Here is a 19,108-nt window from a genome sequence, read left to right as displayed (position 1 = left end):
TTGCATTTATGAACCAATCACTTGCCAAAAAAAAAAAGCCCTTTAGAGTTACTAAATGAAAGCATCACGCCAGGCTTTTCTTAGCAAGAGTAGCTTTAATACAAAAAGCTATATAGAGGCCTCTACAAAGAGGTGATGTGCTAGAACCTAACCCCTTCCTGCTCAAACCATCCCCCAGCAGAGCTGTAACACATTTTCACAGTTTTTACAATGGTAAAGCCAATTCAAAGGTGTGGTACGTTTTGCAGAAAAGTTTTGTCTCAGCTAAGGCCTTGTATTTACAGTGCCAGGCATTTGACTTCTGCATCACTCTTTCATAAGCTGTTACTATTCACTGTGTTACACTGGTGGTCGAACAAGCTGTCTAGTTGTGCAAAACCTGCAAGGCCACTATACATGTATGTACATACAATAATTTAGGAATGTATCTTGTAGTTGCTTATTCCCATTACACGTTCTGTTTCCAAAGAGCTAACCTTCTGCCTCTGAGGTCTTATCAGATGTTTGGCGGTGGATTAATATGGCATTCCAAATTCTGCAGAGAAGACCACCCCTGCATGAAGAAGAATGGAGAACAATTAGGGACTACAGTAACGGGTTAGGGGGAAAACACCCTCATCTTCGTTACTCTGAAGTAAGCAAGAAATAAACTCTAAAATTCCTGATCATGATGGCACACAAAAAACTATAACCCTTTAAGGCTAGGGCCACAGAACGACTTCTTCCATGCCATCCAGGGGTTAATAAAACGACAATGAAAGGATTTTAATCAAGGGATAGGAAAAGTAAATTCTTTATGCTTACTTTCCATGTGTTTGCTTAGTCCTGAACGGTGGAAAAATAGTTCTCAACCTTGGTAAATGGCATGAAGCACCCTAGGTTATATTATGGTATGTCAGTTAACACATGGACAACACTAACAGAAGATCAGAGTAAATTAACAGAGCTATATGGAAATCCTAACGTCTAAACCACATTTTTTCATTTTTTTTAAACAAATTAAGCTCTTAATGACCTAATAGGTGGTTCCTTACCGCAGTTGAAGGTATCGCAAATCATCTTTAGTGATGTCATTGAGGACAGCACTTAGTGTATAATCCTCTTCAGCAAACTGAAAGGCAAATTTGTTCCTGAATTAGTATTCCTTCTTTGAAACCAGACTGCTAGCAGTGACTGCAATGATTTTTTTTAAAGGTGTTTTTTTTCCTTTCTTCTTTTACCCTCTTAATTGCATCCAAGTCTGCTCCTTGTTGTTTCAGCCAGTTCGTGAGCTCAGGGTCTGCGTTCTCTTTAAAAGTTGATGCAGTCCACTGAGAGTCTTTAACAGAAAAAAAAATAAAGCATGCATTAATACACTTCAAAACTAGGACAGAAGTGGTGGTTTGAGACTACTTAAAATTGAGGATCTTTTAAGATACCTTCAGATAAATCAGTTTACCCATTAATCACATGATCTCAAACACTTGTGTATAACTGTCGAAGTATCTCCTCCTACCTTTGGGTTTAAGTTTTAATTGAAGCAAGCATAATTCCTGAGTTTTTTGCTCCAAAGATTGTTGTAAGAGAGTCTGATACTCTTTCTCCTTCTGAATTAGGTTTTCCAAAAGCCTGTTAGCATACAAGAGAGAACAAACATAGCCACAGTGAAAATAATCAAATTTACTTGGAGGAAGAAAAAAACAAAAAGTATTGTTTTTAACAACTACCACAGGTCAGAGATGCTTGATAAGGTGCTTGATGCCTGATACTCTTAAGGAAGATAAAACATTTCATTTTGGTTGGCTGACACTCAGCGTAGTGGTGGTACTTTAAGGCTTTCATTGTTGCAGTAGAATTTAGTAAGTATGTTGTAAATTCTGTTCCTATTACTTTGCGGTTGCCCTGGGCAGAGTTTCTGCCTTTATGCTGGTGTTTTCCTAAAACTCGCAGGAACATCTCTGAGGACACTGCCACTGGGTCAGGTGGCATCCAGTGAACTAAGGAAGTAGGAAACAAGTTACACCGGCCTAATTACTTAACGGTAGAAATTGAACAGGACGTTCTGCAATTTAAAAGAAGATTTACGTAGAAACAAAAGTTGCACTGAAGGGTGTTGAGCTGTCATGCCAGCCCTGCCAGCGTATTCTGAATCAGTGTTCCTGAAAGGCCTGTTTTAGCACAAGGTAAGCGGTGTTCTTATTATGTATGTACCTGTCACTGCAGAAAGCATGTCTATGAGCTTTTCAAAAACTGCCTGAAAATAAATCCATAGTCTGTATATAAGGATTACCTGACAGTCTGCTGTTTGAGTCTGCCCAACTCCAGGCTAAGCTGCTGCTGCGCCTCATGTGACACCACCGAGCTGAGGGTGCTGACTCCTGATGTGACGGCAGGGTCCTCAGTCCCATTTTGTTCCGTGGGCTGGTAGCTCTCCTCTACTTCGTCACCATCTTTGTCTCCACCTTCCATTTCTGATGCTGGCTCAAAGTGAGCTCGAAGCTCTGATAAAATGAAACAGGGTTTTTTAATACGAGGCTATCTCCACAGAGTAGTACAGTTTCTTCTTTATTACTGGAATTGAGGAAGCTCCAGCTGAGGATGTGAAGTTTTTTCATTCTTATTACAGTGGTGAGCAGGGGAGTAGCAAAGCCTTGTTAGCTGAACCACAGCTTTTATGACCTCAATTCTAAGATAATTACGAGTGGCACTGTAGTAGCTCAGCTGTAGCTTACCAGTAGAGGTGGCTGTGATAAATATGCTTGTGCTGAATAACAAGGCAGTTAGTGAAATGCATTAATGAGAAATCCATGGAATCTTGTTAGGCTTTTGTTCTATTTATTAATCTATTTATTTTTAAAAAGTTGTTTATCCCTAATGCCCTTGACCAAAGATTTACAAAGCTATTTTCTTTCCCAGGAAGCATTTCTAACCCTATTTCTCTCAGAATCTGCTGCAGGCTCCTGCCCTTCCCACCAAAGAACAGCTGCCAATTTTCTCCTGACAACAAAGTCCTAAGAAATTAGGCGGATTTGGCTTTGAAGCCACAGCAACTTTGGTTTGAAAGGGCTCACCATCAGTAAGTGCACCCAGAATATTCTCATACTGGAAAGGGTGCTTAGCACTTCAGAGAGTTACAAAGCTACCTGCAGATTTCCAGTTTAGATTTATTCCTGAACATCTTAGATTTATTCCATTGTTTTTTTAGCCTCTCCCCTCTTGGTGATGGTGGTGATTTTTCCTATTACCTATAATTTCACATTATCTGTGGGCCAAAATCTCATATAAATGCACTGCTCTTTCCCCTTCTTTGCATCTGCTCTAGAGCTCAGTAGTCATTTTTCAGAACACATAACCAGACCAGACAAGCAGTGGATTTCCACTTGGATTTCATTAAAGTGTTGTATAGTGTCATTTTCTTTCTTAGTAGAAGAAAATGGTGGTTCCAGGTTGGACTGTATTGTCTCCACAGCACAGAAAGGCTGTTGTGGTCCTTGAAAGTGCCCAGACGAGGGCAGCAGAGCTGGTGGCAGGGCTGGAAGGCATGTGCTGTGAGGGGAGGCTGAGGACACTTGGGCTGCCCAGCCTGGAGGAGAGGAGGCCCAGAGGCGACCTCGCTGCTCTCCGCAGCCTCCTGAGGAGGGGAAGCGCAGGGGGAGGCGCCGGCCTCCGCTCCTGGGACCCGATGGCAGGGCACGGGCACGGCCCAGAGCTGCGCCGGGGCATTCAGGCTGGGCATCAGGAAACTTTCTTTGCCGTGAGGGTGGTCGCACACTGCAACAGGCTTCCTGGGGAGCTGGGTGCTTCCCCGTGCCCGTCAGTGCTCGAGGGGCATTTGGGCAATGCCCTCAGTGATGTGCCCTAACTGCTGGTCAGCCCTGATTGCTCAGGCAGCTGGACTAGGTGGTCTTTGGTGGTCCCTTACAACTGAACTACTCTATTCTAAATTTAATTTGCTCCTTTGTTTGTTTGCTATTTTTTCTTTGTTCAAACCAGACCACACTGGTGGTGCAGTTACCCACTGGTAACCTACTCATTACGTACTTTTGTACTGCAGGTATGGCATTAATCTTTGATCAACGGTTCTTTCTGTACAACATTGACCCTGTGCCTTGGATGCAGTTACACATGGGATGTTGTTAACAACATGCTGATGGATTACATGGAAACATTTAAACTGAGCAGTTTGCTGTAACTCCGATACATGATCAGCTCTTTTTTTTATTATTTTTTTTAGGTTGTTTACAGCTGTTTTGATTTACCTGGAATAAGAATAGTGACTGCTGCTTGGACTGCACGGCGAATTATGTTGTCCATTGCAAACATCCAGTGGGGCCTTATTAAATGATTCCTTAATACTTTGTTCACCTGCAAATACACAAGTAAAAGCTGTAGGAAACAACAGTTGCTTACACCTTAGGAAAGAAAGTCTTGTTTTCAATATTAAGGTGAAGTTTATAAAGAAACAACTGCATGAGTCACTAATGCCCTCCCACTTTTGAAAGTCTAAACAACAATTTGACAATTTTAGCTCCTCTGTTGTACCAGGGGAGGTAGAACACGAGATAAACGCAGGGCCCAGAACAAACATTACAGCTTGCTGGTAGCCTATGGGCAGCCCTCAACCCCCTGCTCGGCTTCATGGCCTGGCTGGCAGCGCCCATCTCCCTGAGCTCTGTGTCCAGCCCTGTGTGTCCCTCTGCTGTTCAGCAGGAGCAGGCTAAGGGGCAAGAGGTGAGGAAGAGGGGAGAAGCTACAGCCCCCTGGGGAAAGGTCTGTCCTGGAAGAATTCCCTTCCCTCTGTGCCCAGCAAGGAACTCACCGCATCCTGAAACCCAAACAGCACCAGATGGATCTGATTGATGGAAGTGCTGTCAAAGTCCAAATCCATTTTCAACTTGGATATGGTCGAAGCCATCACCCTGTGCTCAGGGGAGCGAATGAAGTCCCTTAAAATCCCAATAATTTGGTTGATGTGGGCTTTTGAAAGTTGCAATTCTTCAGAGCTCTGGAGAAAAGATAATAAATATATCAAGTAAATCCCAGAGTCATTAAACATCTAATTAGTAGTATTAGTATTTAGGTTACGATTTATAACTTTGCAGATGTATATTTCACACCTATACACAGAAGCCACAGAACTTTCATTTCTGCAAAGCCTTTATTTTCTACATTTTTTCTATTTCTATTTACAGTAACTCCTATTTTCCAGAAATGAACCAAGTCTACTGCTACTGTGGCTGTCACTAAGGTAAGACCTTCAAGAAATTATTTACACATTTGCCCAATGTACTGCAGAGGGCAGCTCTTCTCCATAAAAGTAGCAGAGCGAGTTGGTAAGACACCCACATCTTAATGGATGCTCTCAGCTTTTTGAAGCTGAATCTGGACTTCTGACTAATTATGCAGACATTCAATTTCCTTAGGCAAAACATTTTATTTATACACACATCTATGGTAAGTCAGGAAAAGGTCTAAGTCACACAGTGACAGTACTCAAGTGTTCATTTTGTGATTTGCCATCCATAATCCCTGTAGTTAAAGAATAACAACCTGTGTAATTCAAAGGAAAAGGGAGAAAGAAGTATTGCAGCCATTATGGAAAGGTGATGATTAAGGCAATGCTGCAGAACAGCTGGAGACTGAGGTAGGACTTGCTGTTACTAAATAATCCTTCCTTATCCTGGAAAATATTCATAACCTTGGTTACTTCTGACCACGAAGCCACATACAAACTTTAAAGCTATGGGCTATTCTGCCATTTTGTCCTTAAAAAACAAAAGAAAACATGCACAACAACCACAAAAACCTAGCACACCAATCTCAGCTGTTTAACAGCCACCAGATGCCCCAAACCAACAGGAGGCCAGCAGCAGGCAAAACGTGATGTTTGCTGTCCATTCAGGCAACTGCAAAGGGCTCACATAGTTACAACTCTCAGAGATTAAAATATTCAGAAGTGACAATCCAAGCAGTTGAAGGTGACATGCCATCAAACACAAGTGCCAGTGTGAACATGGACTACAGAAAGGTAAACTATTTAAAACTGTTGGCACCTTCATTTATTTTTTTGCAGGAAAGAAATGACACTGACAACCTAGCTTGTCATTTTCCTTTTGAGGCAGGAAAAAAAAAAAGAGTTGAGATTACCTGTGCAATACAGTCCTGCAAATTTGAAGCAACTTTATCCTGTTCTTCCTTAAGGATTTTGTACAGAATTGCTCGGCGTTCGCTGTCCTTCCGTAGCAGAAACAGACCAGAATCCTTATCCTCAATGGAAGGAGAGGCGCTCCTGTCCTCCAAGGCTGAGCCCTCGTCGGGCACGCTGTTTCAGGGCCACAAACAAGAGAGACCTGAGAATTACCAACGGGGCAGCACTGCCCGAAGGGAGTAGGGGTACTTGGTAGGTGACAAAGCGAGTCAAACTACAGAGGAGATGGTGCAGTTCCTCAGCTGCAGAAAAACCTCTCTGAAGGCACACTGCTCATTTCACCCTGGTGAGAAGCTGGCGCCAGCATCACCCACCACTGGTTCAGTTTTGGGGAGGGAAGCTGAAAATCTTGGACTGAGGATAACTACTATTTTTTCCTGGCCCCACACTCTAACGTACTCATTTGAAAATACGGTTTTGCGCTGTCTGATCAGCAGAACTAGAAAACAAAAAAAAAAAAAAGGAAAGGGCCAATTCCTTCACTCACTCCTGAATCCATGTGCACTTGCTCAAAAGGAAGACTAACAATTATAGGGAAAAAAGTACATAAAAACATGGAAACATTAAGAAGAAAAAAATAATTTTTCATTAGTTAAATATAAGCAATATTTAAGTTAACTGGTAACTTGCCTCTGTAACTCACCTGCTTGCTAAAGTCGCTAAGTGAAAAATTGCCTTCAGATAAAATATAACATGAATCAAATCCACACAATTGTCATGGGTGTCAACTGAAAAGAAAACGTTTTACCTCAATAAATGGGAGATGGGATGCTTTACGTGAATCTCTGAAATGGATCTCTTTGGCCTTTCAAAAAACATGTCATGCTGTACATCAGAGTCTGGCGAAACGGAGCCATGCTCGCTGCTGCTACTGCCAGCCTGCTCTCCGTGGATCGGCAGCGGGAGGGATGCGTTACGATTGTAATCTGTGAACAGACATTATAAATATGTAACGCAACCGGGCAGGGAAGGGCAATGTGCTTAAAGCAGCTGTGATCATCTGCAGCGATATCGAGGCCTCATTTTGCAGAATGGCTGAGGGAGAGGTAACCTTGTGGATAGAAAGCAGCAATGCAACTCTAAATCATTACATGCATAAGCAATAAAAGGTACGAATTAAATTCTGGATAAAATATGAAGGTCATTTTGTTACCCTGTCTTGCACACATGTATCTGCTCCCCCTTGGTGCTATTCCCACAGAGGGTACAACTGAATATACAGCTGTTTCATGAACCGGGTACCACCAGCTGCTCCACCACAGCTGGATCTCTAAGCAGAGAGCACTTTGATACCCGGCCCCCTCCTGCCTCACTTCTGCCTGACGGCGTGCTAATGGACATACATTTGCTCCCTCTCTGACACTCAAGGCATCGCTTTGTTCACATTTCCCCCTGCCCTCAGTAACCAGTCTCTGTTTTGGGACTAGCATGAAGGAAATCTCTTGTCCCACTCCAACTCATCTTGAAAGAAAGAAGGGGGAAAAAAAAAAAAAAAAAAAAAAAAAAAAAGATATTTAGAGCTTGTTATAATCCTGATTGCCAAGTTGCAGCTGCATGAGAAAAGGAGTAAGGAAGTTCTGTCAACTGAGAGCACACGTGTGAAGCTAAAATACCATGGAAGTTTTTGAAGTCTGTCACAACGACTTGTGTGGCGATGCAAGGAGCCGGGGAGGAGGAGAGCTACAAGTTAAAAGTTGTTCAGAAAGCTCTGACACACTCCATAGTAAATGATAGATGTTCAAACAGCTGAGGTTAAAGCATTGCAGAAATGAAACAACGTATGTCGCCTTGTGAGACCTGGTTCAAGGCTTCTCAGCAGCATGGAAAATTGAAAGTTGTCATCCCAAGAGTAAGGAGATGTGATGCGGGCTGCTTTTATCAGCAGAAAGAAGAAAAAAGAGAGGATGGAAAGCTGGGAGCAAAGATGTGGAAATTGGTAGTTAGAAAAATGGCAGAGGGGGAAGACAAAGTGACCCGCTGCACCGTGACCTGCTTTGTGCTCCCAGACTCCCTGTGGAGATACTGGCAGCAGCCAGCACAACTTTCCCCTACTCAGTGCAGCAAACCACACACATTCAGCTGCAGCCATGTTGCCTTTCCCTCCCCTCACTCAGGAAGTGTTTTTGTAGCATTTGCCCACTGCTCACATCCCTGGGCAATGCTGAGCTTGCTTCCTGCTGCAGCGCAGGGCTTGTACCCTGCAGCACCAGCTCCTCAGGCCACCCGAAGAAGTCCTGTAACCTCGCCAATGAGTGGGGGAAGAACAGAGGAAGGCAGGAGGAAAGAAGGGGGGGAGAAGACAATTGCAGCTCCTGTGGTATTTGACAATGACCCTGTTGCTCCCAGGGCAGTCAACAGGGCAGGCAGCATCCTTTCTAATGCCACACAATTGCCCCAGAAATGTCCTCAGCCAAGGGCTGCAAAGACCATCGCAGTGGGGCAGAAGGCTGCCACCCTGCCAGTAGCTCCCAGCGGAGCAGCGTGAGCAATCCCATTACTCAGTCTAACTGCGGGGACTGCAGTTCTCTGCACCCACTGCCCCTCAGGACAAGAGGAGATGCCCATTTCCTTGCCGAATCCAGGTGAGCTAGGTGTTATAAATTCTTTGCTTGTTTTTCCCCCTTAGTATTCCATTCCTTTTCTTTCAAAAGCTCCCTGCCAAGGCAAAAAATGATCAAAAAGGGAAGTGATTCAGTTTGCACTGGGAGTATGTGCATGTGTGTGTGCAGACAGCAGAAAGATCAATGGTTTTGCTGGTTTTTAAATGGACAGTTCCTTCAAACACTTGAGATTTATTTGGCAGGTCTGTATTAAGAATTGCTTATCATTAAGAAAGTGGCTGATACACTGCGGGAGTGGGGGGAAACAAGCCAAGTGGATAAAATAAAGCAACCCCCAGAACAGATACTTCATTGCCTACATGTCGCATTTCCAAGTTACTTGAAAACTTTGAAAATGCTGAGCCATGTAGACACCTGACAGATCCATTTTCGGGTGCCAACGACCTACTCTATAAAACCCAGATCTCTGAAATGTACATAATTGTGAATCTAAAATGTAGAATTGCTTTGGAAATTCTTTACTGAGCGTCATTTTTCTAATTTCAATTTACTATAAATGGGGCATTTATTTTTGGTGGAAGGAAGAACGTGGTTGGGAGTTTTCAGCAAGAAAAAATGCAAAATAAGCAAGACACCAAAATTAAACAATTCTCACAAAATATGTGTAATTACAAATCACAGGCACTTTCAACTGTTGAGTTCCTGCTGATTTCTTGGCACAAGAAAAATCTGTAGTAAAATGAAGTGCTTAATGGCTCCAATCTTTTATATAACCCTTAATAATGAAGTTGACTTGCATTTGGCTGATAATTACCTGAAGGCTTGAATGCAATCCTGCTTTTCTTGCCCTTGTTTACTTGCTTCAGGAAGGAATCTCTGAGCAAATCAGATGCTGTAACACGCTTACAGGGATCGGGTTCAAAACAGAGCAAAATAAAGGCCCTTGCTTCAGTGGACAGCGATTCTGGAATTTCAGGATGAATCTTAAACATCCCAACCTGCAAGTAAAACACAAATGCAAATTATTTTAGCCAAACTGCAAGGAGAGCATGGGCTTTCTTAGGGTGACCTGTCACAATCTCACTGACTGCAAACAGCAAAAGCAAAGATCCAGGTACCCACACAGCAGTGGAGTGATGAGGTTCTGATCCTGTGTTACTTCGTTGCAAACACGGCCTGAATGCCCACTGTGTTACACAAATGTCAAGGCACAGATGTATCCAACCATCCACCTCCAGACATTCTTGGGATTTGGACATTATGCACACCAAGTGCTTAAGATGCTGCTTCTCATGCTAGCCAAGTGTCCCTCCTGAGGTAGCACACACTGCCCATTGCCCCACTGCAGTGTCATCTCTCTGAGTTGCTGACCTCCTCCAGCACAGTTGTGCCCTGGAACAGGAATAACTTCCTCATCTAGTGCCGACTGCCTCGCTGCCCGGGCACGCACCTGTTCTGCTCCAGCTGCTGCCAAATTTCCTTGTACGAATGCTGACAACGACCTTGCCAGACCTTGTCACCACCCCAGGCACTTGGGCCAGATGTCTTCTGCAGGCGTTCAGGGTTAAGTAACTGAAAATCACGTGATGCCCAAAGGTTTATTGAGACACACACACACCCTCCAAACTTTCTTTAAGTAATGAAAAATGTACTTGTCCAGGTTGCTCCCTAGTGATTTCTCCAGCTCCTTCGCTGCCTTCTTGCTCTTTAATGCCAACCTTGTGTAAATGTCTCGAGGTGAGAGCTGTGTAATGTGTGCACTGTATGGCAGGTGTCTGTCTTGGAGACTCAGCATCTTTACGTAAAGCAGGTGCTGGAGACCAAGCAGAAAGATAGTGGCCACCAGGGAGATAGTAGCCTAGCAGTTAAACAAGTGCCAGCAGCTTGCTAAAATGAACAGTTCTTCAAATAATCTCTTTATACAGCTGCGTTAACATGCTGGGGCACTTACACACTTACAATAGTGGTTCTGCTTCAGTGCAAGCTGAAGCAAAAAAATGCTGAGCAGTAGTGCTGGCTTTCAAGTGAGAGGGCAGAATGTAAAATGCTAATAATGCATTAAGCCATTCCAAACCAGAATGCTAAGCACATTCAAAACTCATTATATCCTGCACAAAAACTGCAGGTAACTCTTTTAAATATATGCAGCTTGCTAACCTCAGCAATTAAATTGATGTGTTTAATAAATAATTAAATTTACGTTGTGCCCTGTTGGACACATCCATAGTTGGATCTATGCATCTACCTTTCCTGATGAAGCCTTTTTATCTGATTTGCAAAATCCCATGTGCATTTTGGACGGTGCTTTATAAATGGGGTGTATAGTTTCACCATTTCAAAATGCCAGCCCAACAAGACTTTTGCTTTGGGCACGGAGAGAAGGGAGCCAGCTGCTCGCTGGGCTGTGACGGCTCTTCTTGACATGCCCTTCTCCGTGGTCAGCTCCTCTCTGTGCACCCAGGAGGCAGGCTCACACAGTCAGCTTCAGCTGGGACAGTGTCACAAGCTGATGGCACTGTGGTGCCAGGTGCCCTTAAGCACTGAACAAAACACTGTCAAAGCACTGACAGTCCATTATACTGTTGGAACAACTAAGTCAAAAACTGTAACTATCCCTTTCTTTGCCTTTTAGCTTTGGTGCATGGGACAGCTCGCAGGCCCAGTATGAAGCATGGTGAATTGCAGCCCAGCCTACTATCCATATCGATAAATTTTTGATTTTGCTACCATGGCGGCAGCAATAATTTCCACTAGTGTCCACATTGTGACTTTTGACTACATACCAAGGAAAAGCCATTGAATAATATCCGTAATTTTAAAGTAGTTTGCTAGGTTATGGAGATAACATATTTCCCATTGTAAGAATGAGGAATCTGAAACATTAGTGAAAACAAATACTTCACTTAAGGTCTACTGCAAGCCAGTGGAAGAACCCAAAATTTGCAATCTGCGTATTTGATTCACTATCAGGTAATAGTTTGTATATTACTATTTGTTTTAGAGTTAGAGGAAGTAACTTTTTCATACATTTATTATCAAAATTATCTGAAGCATTCTCAAGTGTTAATTTGTGCAGGTATTGAATGCAGATACACCAAGAGAAATAAAGTTCTAGAGACAACAGTTTACCATGGAGGCAGCTTTGACCAGAATGACTTTGGATACCCAGAACTCCTTCACTACATATCAAAAATCCTAGAAAATTAGACCCCTCTTCCACCATAGCTTTCTAACACCTTGCAGAGACTGGGCCTTTGAAAAACAAGGCAAACAGATCCTCTTGGAGGAAGGCTTACAAAAAAAAGACTTAAAGCAGCAGCAAGAACTTGGTTGTCATCATTGGAGACTCTGGTAGCCAAGAAGGAAATCATTTATCAAGAGTAGGAGATGACAGAAGTAAGAAGTTAGAGAATATTAGTTTTCATAAATCTTCACTCGTCTTTCAGGTTGCTGCTCTGAGTCATGACCTATTTCCAACACAAAAATAAATTATTGCCCCCTAGAGCACTACAGTTTAGAGCAGAGAAGAATCCTTCAGACAGAATTAAGAATACAGGGCAGACTGTGGCTTTGTGTACAACAGTCCATATAACAAAAGGTTACTACCAATTAATATTAAACAATTAAGGTCGTAGTTGAAAACTCATAAACTGGGCAGTAAAAAAAAAAAAAAAAAAAAAAAAGTACTTACTTTGAACATTGCTGCTTGAGGCTCCCCTAGTTCATGAAATGGAGGTTTGCCTGTTGCCATTTCAATAATGGTACAACCTAGTGACCAGATATCAGCTGGTGCACCATATCCTCGTGGTCCTTTATCAATGATTTCTGGAGCCATGTACTGCAATGTTCCTAGGCAGGACAAAAAGGATTGTTATGTTTTATAGTCTTCATTCTTACTGAAGAGAATAAACACACCACTAAGCAATCCAAACATTGTCAAATGCAGCCTTCATAGAAAAAGATTTGATTTCCAGTATGAACACTAAAGCTAGACAGAAACTTATGTTTTAGCATCTTTTCTATAAACTTTTCTCCCTTTCTAAAACAAGGCTTCAAACTGCTGAAAATATATTCATAATCCAAATGCTTCCTCAGAATCTAAAATTATATCAAACATTTTTTTGCAGACGCTAAATTGTAAAGATTCTCTATGTAAGAGGTGATAAAAACAGCAAAGTGACGGATATTCTTCATTAGAATAGTTATTCATATGTTTACCCCTATAATGAGAATATCAGTGCAGGACAGCATCTCATGATAGAAATGGAAGGCCTGAAGATGAGATCTTTAGGAGTAAGACAGCTACTGCTAGAGAGAAGAAAGCTAGAAGAAAAACGACTTCATGGGGAAAAAAAATACAGTTCTATACTGGAAAGTAGAACACAAAGAATGCAAGCCCAAATGGCCTGGTGGTTAGAAGTGTTAAAAATAGTGAAATACTATTTTTCTGTTAAACATGCACAGTTCAAATTATCACTGTTTGTAAGCACAGTCTGTTCTCAGAAAGCTGTGTTGTGGCGCTTTCTTAGAAGCAGGGGCAAATGTCATCAGGAAAAACTTGTGTGAAATTCTTGGCCACTGCCATCATACTATGATCTCACAGCATTAGCACTGGTAGGAAACAGCTCCTCCAGAGTCAGGTGGGCCCCTGAGAAATATGCCCATACAAGCAGTAGAAGACTTGCTTTGGGAAACTAAGAGGTTCTCAACTTTGTGAAGTGCCTCTGGAAAGACAGACACAATGAAAGAACTGAAAAGAAACTGAAAGAATTGAAAGCCTGAAAGAAAAGGACAAGCAGAAGGGTTAAGCATGCTTGCTTTTTACAAATTTTTTGAGAAAAAAAGATTGCCAGTCCTTCACCATAAACAGACTAAGATGTATTTTCATTCATTGTAATATACAAACTCCATGACAGGTATTTTTAGGATGATAACTATTAGTAATATTTTCTTTGATAGTTACTTCTTTTCACACTGGCAGTTCACAGGTCTCTGTTTCAATGTAGGTATAATTTGTTTTTCCTATCAGAATTTGTTCTTTAATATTACTGGTGAAGCAAGACTTAGTCAATAAGGACTTAATAGTAGCTTTAAAAAAAAAAGAAATCTGCAGGAAATACCTGTAATGATGATGATAAGGCAAAACTACATAATGCAAATGAGGTAAAATCTCAGCCAAAAAAATCCCTGTGAACCACGTGTCCAAGCACTTACTCAACTTAATGTCTTTTTGAAACATACAATAATATCTACATACAAGTAGATGAATATACATTTTTACAAAGAAAAAGGTCTCATAAAAATAAGGGAGTTGGGACAATACCACTAAAGGAAAAATATCTGGAAAAAAAAGATATTGGTATTGCAAACTAGAGGCAGGGAATTTCAAAAAGTTAGCTTATAAAACTGTTTTTGTACATGTAAAATGATACAGATAAAACTTTTTTTTTTTCATTGCTTTTTAAATCTGATGTTTTGCACAAGGAGAATCCTGCTTATAATCAAGGTAAATCAATGACATGATAACTACAAAAATAAAGGAACCCATCATAAATTGCAGTTCAAGGAAGTCTTTTTGATGTGGTTGGGATTTTTGACATCCAGAGTTAGAGAGAGAGAGAGAGAGAGAGAAAAGAAAAATCTATTGAAACTTCTAAAGTTATACATGTTGGCAAAATGAGGCCCTGAAGTTGGCTGTTAATGGAGGAATCTGAATGTCTCCAAAGTTTGCTTGTAGACAATCTGACTGTAATACTAGTTATAATACTGATAAACAAAAACCAGTAAATAAATGAAACCAATATGGTCAGTCTGGAATCACTGATGCTCAATCATATATTAAACCAGCTAACAAGAGAATTTTACAAGAAGTCAGTCCACACTACCAAAGGAAACCTATAAACACCCTAATTGTTTCAAACGCTACAGTATTTTTTCCACATGAATTCCTGCTGGATCTTTTATAACATCTTTAAATTAAATATTTTTTTCTGCTTAAGAAAGCAATGATATTACACTGTGGTAAAGCTGTGAACAATTAAGTAAAGGATATCTGGTGAAGATAAAATGGATTGGATATTAGTATGCTCATTAAATATGATTGCTGTAGAACAACAGTTCAAGCCACAGCTTTGCCTTCAGGTTGAATGTCTTGAATGGAGGAATATAATGTTTAAACCACTAGTAGTGTGACCCTTGGATCATCTGGATTTTATTGCAAAATGCCTAAAGTCTACAAAGTTTATGTACTGAATTAAGAAACTTTAAAAAAAAAAATAAAAAATCACAAGAGAGCTTTTAGGCCCTACCTGGTCATAGCTCCCTGTCTATTCATTTTAAATCCAAACTGAGAACTTAAGTAAAACATTTCTTCTTATGGTAAATTACCCCTCTACAGCACAAGGAGGACAGCAAACATACAAGAGAACAAAGAGCCCAAGGAAAGATTTACCTCATTTTATTACAGTATGGTGATTTTCCATCAGATACCATATCTCTTTATATCACCTCTAATAACAATCAGTTGCTGAAAACCCACTAAGGAGTACATAAAACACAGCACAATCACTGTGCAAGGACACAGTGATTTTCCTGTAGTGCCTGCTGCAGCCATAATAGCAATCAGCCATAACTGTGACCTCCTGGGCCAAAATTAACTTTTGTATCATTGTTTTTAATATCCACAAAAGGATCTTCTGCCATGACTTCATCTTTTGCCTTACTGAACCCCTTTATATACTTAAAGTTCCCGCAGTACCCTGTAGAAAACGCTGTACTGCTTGCTATACACCACTTGGTAGTGGACCTCTTTCCTGCGGAGTATAACTTCATGGAACCAGTCTAAAAATAATGGCAAAGACAGATGTTGCAAGCACAAACTGAAAATATTACTTTCTGGATATCTGTATATATTTGAGAACTATTCATCCCATTGTATAAGGTAGATGATTCATTAAAAGATATTTGTTAAATAGTTAGTTTGGAAAATGTGATGGAACTCCTTAAAGAAATGCTTCAGAAGCCAGCACTTAATCAGCTTTGTTCAGAGATTGCCATTTCTCTGTTGCAACACCTATGAGCTGAAGAGATTGATTCTCACAGCTCTTCATTGTAAATAAATCATTCAAATCACAGAATCATAGTATATTGCGAGTTGGAAGGGACCCACAAGGATCACTGAGTCCAACTCCTGGCTCCACACAGGTCTACCCAAAAATTCAGACCATATGACTAAGCACTGTCCAAACGCTTCTTGAACTCCTACAGGCTTGGTGCAGTGACTACATCCCTGGGGAGCCTGTTCCAGTGTGCAACAGCCCTCTCAGGGAAGAACCTCTTCCTGATGTCCAGCCTGAACCTCCCCTGTCGCATCCTGACACCATTTCCTCAGGTCCTGTCACCATCCCCAGAGAGCTCAGCACCTGCCCCTCTGCCCCCCCTTCACAAAGGAGCTGCAGGCCGCCATGAGGCCTACCCTCAGCCTCCTCTGCTCTGGGCTAAACATGCCCAGTGACCTCAGCGGCCCCTCATACGTCTTCCCCTCTAGGCCCTTCACCATCTTTGTAGCCCTTCTCTGGACACTCTTCAACAGTTTCCACTTATCTTTTCAGAACCTTCATAATTGCATGGTCATGGCTTCCTTTGTAAGAAAGCTGGAGGAACTGCAGAACCACCACCAGATAGATAAAGGGAAGCCTTGGTTGTTGTCTTCTGTTTTCCACAGGACTCATGTCTGTGTCAGTGGATCATTCTTCATACTTAAACTGCAGGCCAATACCAGACTTGTGATTTGTGGTACTAGATTATGCATATGACCACATAACAAGTGAAAAGATCATGTTACTTATATTTTCTACTAATAAAATAATTTGGTATGTGACCATTTTGTCATTTTTCAGTCTGGAGTTTCAGCTGTTACTCAGCAAGTTTTCTTTTCCTGGAATGTTGCAAGCTTTTGCTATTTTGTTGTGTAAGGAAACTTCTCTCTAACAAGCCTGCCTACTATTTTCATCTAAACAGCTTTTTCCTGATGATAACACCATGTTAGCCAGTTGGCTGGGTTTTAAATTTAGTATCTCAAAACTGAAAGTATTTGGAAGCTTGTGTTTGGTTTGCTATACATTTAGACATGCTTAAAAAAATATACTGTGCATGCATGAGTTACTGCTATGAGGATTATTAAATTAAAAAGTTTCTTTACTCCAGTATTCCAGATGTAATTGCAACAGATCAACTGCTACTGAATGAAAAACACTTAGAATAAACACTTACCACATCACATTTAATTAATTTATTAAAATTAATAAATAAAAGGAACTAAATAACATTAATAAAAGATAGACTGTGTTTGTGGTGATCACTCTTCCACTCACTTTTGCCTGAGAATAAAGAGACCTAATCCTGTTTTCACCATGAATCCAAAGAGCCTCTTGGCTCTAATTCCAAATCTATCGTGGATCCAGACCTAGATCCTAAGGAAGAATCTCTACTAAGAACACCCTTACAAACTCCGTTCAACCAGTCTTACCTGTAAATGTTTCAGTGCATGGATTGATTCCTGCCAGCCGTTTGGAAGTACCAAAATCAGAGATCTTTACCACGCCACTATAGGTGTTCACCAGAACGTTGTCCCCCTGTGGTTTGAATGAGAGAGAGAGAGGAGAGGGCGTGGGTGGAGGGGTTGGGTGAGACACATGAGTACAGATTCCAGATTCAAATCTCAATATTCCTACAGGTTTGTGGTTATCTTTGTAATATACCTTTCTGCAAAGGAATTTTCCAGGAGCACCAGGGAGAAGGGGTTGTTTTATTCTTTTCTTTTAAGCTTCCATGATATCCTATCAGAAATTCTACTTCAGCTTAGAGTAAAACTAACTGAAGTAAACAAAATGAATAAAAAATGACAGAAGAAAATTTACCTTTATATCTCTGTGTACAATCTGGTTCTCATGGAGATACTTAAGGCCTTCCAGAATCTGCTTGGTGTAAAATTTAATTGTGGGTTCTTTCATTGGGCCCCACTTAGATCGCAGGAGAGCCGAGAGGCTGCCTACATGATTTAAGAAGAAAGCGTAGCAAGATAGCAAAACCCCAGGATTAATATTAAACATTTAAGGCCAGATTAAGCTTAATTTAAGCACTAACTTCTGAAAATATTTATGACAGAGGAAAGAATGTTCCTCAAAACAACCAACTAATGGTCATTCAGAGTAAGAGACAGGTCATCTACAATTCCCCTACCTGTAATGTATCTAATCTTTTCTTAAATAACTTTAAATAACTTTAATTGTGAGGCAAAATAAACAATCTTTCTACTTCCGTTCCTATTAAACTAAGTGCAGCAGTCTACTTCATGCCAGAAAAACTCAGATAAAAGGATTTTAAGTCTACACCAACAGCTCTCTAAACTGAAGTTTGCTGAAAGAATCTTGCATAATCTGAACATCTGGTTTCGTTTTAAGACTGGTTGCAGAGTTCAAAATAACAGCATTGGTTCCATAATATCCTGACATTAGCAACTAATCACAGCACATTCCACTGTGCATATATTAATAGGGCGGGGGAAAAAAAGGTAGGTAAACAGCAGCAGCTGATATTTTTAACAAGTGTAGAAAAACAAATCTAAGTGTTGATTTAAACTCATCGTATCAGCATGTCATGCATGTCAGAGTGTCTCAGCTAAACAGAAAAAAAAAAAAAATCTAAGCTTTTAGGTGAGAAGGTCACAAGATTTCAAAAAACAAAGAACTTCCCATCTTGAATGCCCCTGATGAATTTATTTATACTTTGAACATTTGTGTAGAAAGGTAGAAAACCTTTTTTTTTTTTTTTCCTGTTTTTCTTATTTCTGTTTTAATTTTTCAAATTACATTCTTACAAGAATTTAAACATTCATCCTGACATATACTCAACATTGAACAGCAAATAGCAAAAGAGAGATGGGAGAACAACCTAGGGAGGATATAGAAGGACTTCACATCTAAAAGTGTAGAAAAGGCTTGTGGAACAAAACTGGAATTTATGATCAATGGAAGCATACCATTTTTATATCTAATTTGTCTAAGAAAAAGCAGCGTTTGGATGCAGCAGGTAGAAAATAATATTCAGTTTGCTTAATCAGAATTGCTGCTCAACAGAAAGCTATCCTAAAAGTTCCATTTATCATTTAGGTGTTCAGGCTAGAAGGAATGTACAGCTTAAATGCCACAATTTTATAATAAGCATATTGGACACCAAACATTAAATGACTTTCTTTTAATGATCCTTCTCTAGATTTTTAATATTACAGGAGGGGGAGAGGGTACTTGGACTTGTACGCTTCAAATCTCTTCTTTACATTCAAAGAATGCCACTGGTAGTT

General features: G+C 40.7%; 1 protein-coding gene across 2 annotated transcripts in view; it reads right to left on the bottom strand.

Annotated features, from left to right (window-relative positions):
- Window positions 1–75: 75 nt before the first annotated feature.
- MAP3K15 (mitogen-activated protein kinase kinase kinase 15) overlaps window positions 76–19,108 on the bottom strand; it is an 87,912-nt gene continuing 68,879 nt past the window's right edge. For both annotated transcript variants that reach the window (XM_035321758.1, XM_035321840.1), the window contains 13 exons: window positions 17,667–17,797; window positions 17,276–17,381; window positions 12,440–12,597; window positions 9,563–9,746; window positions 6,936–7,113; window positions 6,127–6,301; window positions 4,799–4,984; window positions 4,239–4,344; window positions 2,270–2,480; window positions 1,496–1,608; window positions 1,221–1,318; window positions 1,035–1,111; window positions 76–553 (listed from right to left, as the gene is read on the bottom strand). In XM_035321758.1, the coding sequence (XP_035177649.1) occupies window positions 472–553; window positions 1,035–1,111; window positions 1,221–1,318; window positions 1,496–1,608; window positions 2,270–2,480; window positions 4,239–4,344; window positions 4,799–4,984; window positions 6,127–6,301; window positions 6,936–7,113; window positions 9,563–9,746; window positions 12,440–12,597; window positions 17,276–17,381; window positions 17,667–17,797 (1,805 nt within the window). In that variant the 3' untranslated portion in view covers window positions 76–471. The remainder of the gene's footprint in view (window positions 554–1,034; window positions 1,112–1,220; window positions 1,319–1,495; window positions 1,609–2,269; window positions 2,481–4,238; window positions 4,345–4,798; window positions 4,985–6,126; window positions 6,302–6,935; window positions 7,114–9,562; window positions 9,747–12,439; window positions 12,598–17,275; window positions 17,382–17,666; window positions 17,798–19,108) is intronic.

Source organism: Oxyura jamaicensis, chromosome 1 (genome assembly GCF_011077185.1).
Source record: "Oxyura jamaicensis isolate SHBP4307 breed ruddy duck chromosome 1, BPBGC_Ojam_1.0, whole genome shotgun sequence".
Lineage (NCBI taxonomy): Eukaryota > Metazoa > Chordata > Aves > Anseriformes > Anatidae > Oxyura > Oxyura jamaicensis.
The sequence above is the reverse complement of the archived record's forward strand: the minus strand, read 5'-3'. Positions and strand labels throughout refer to the sequence as shown.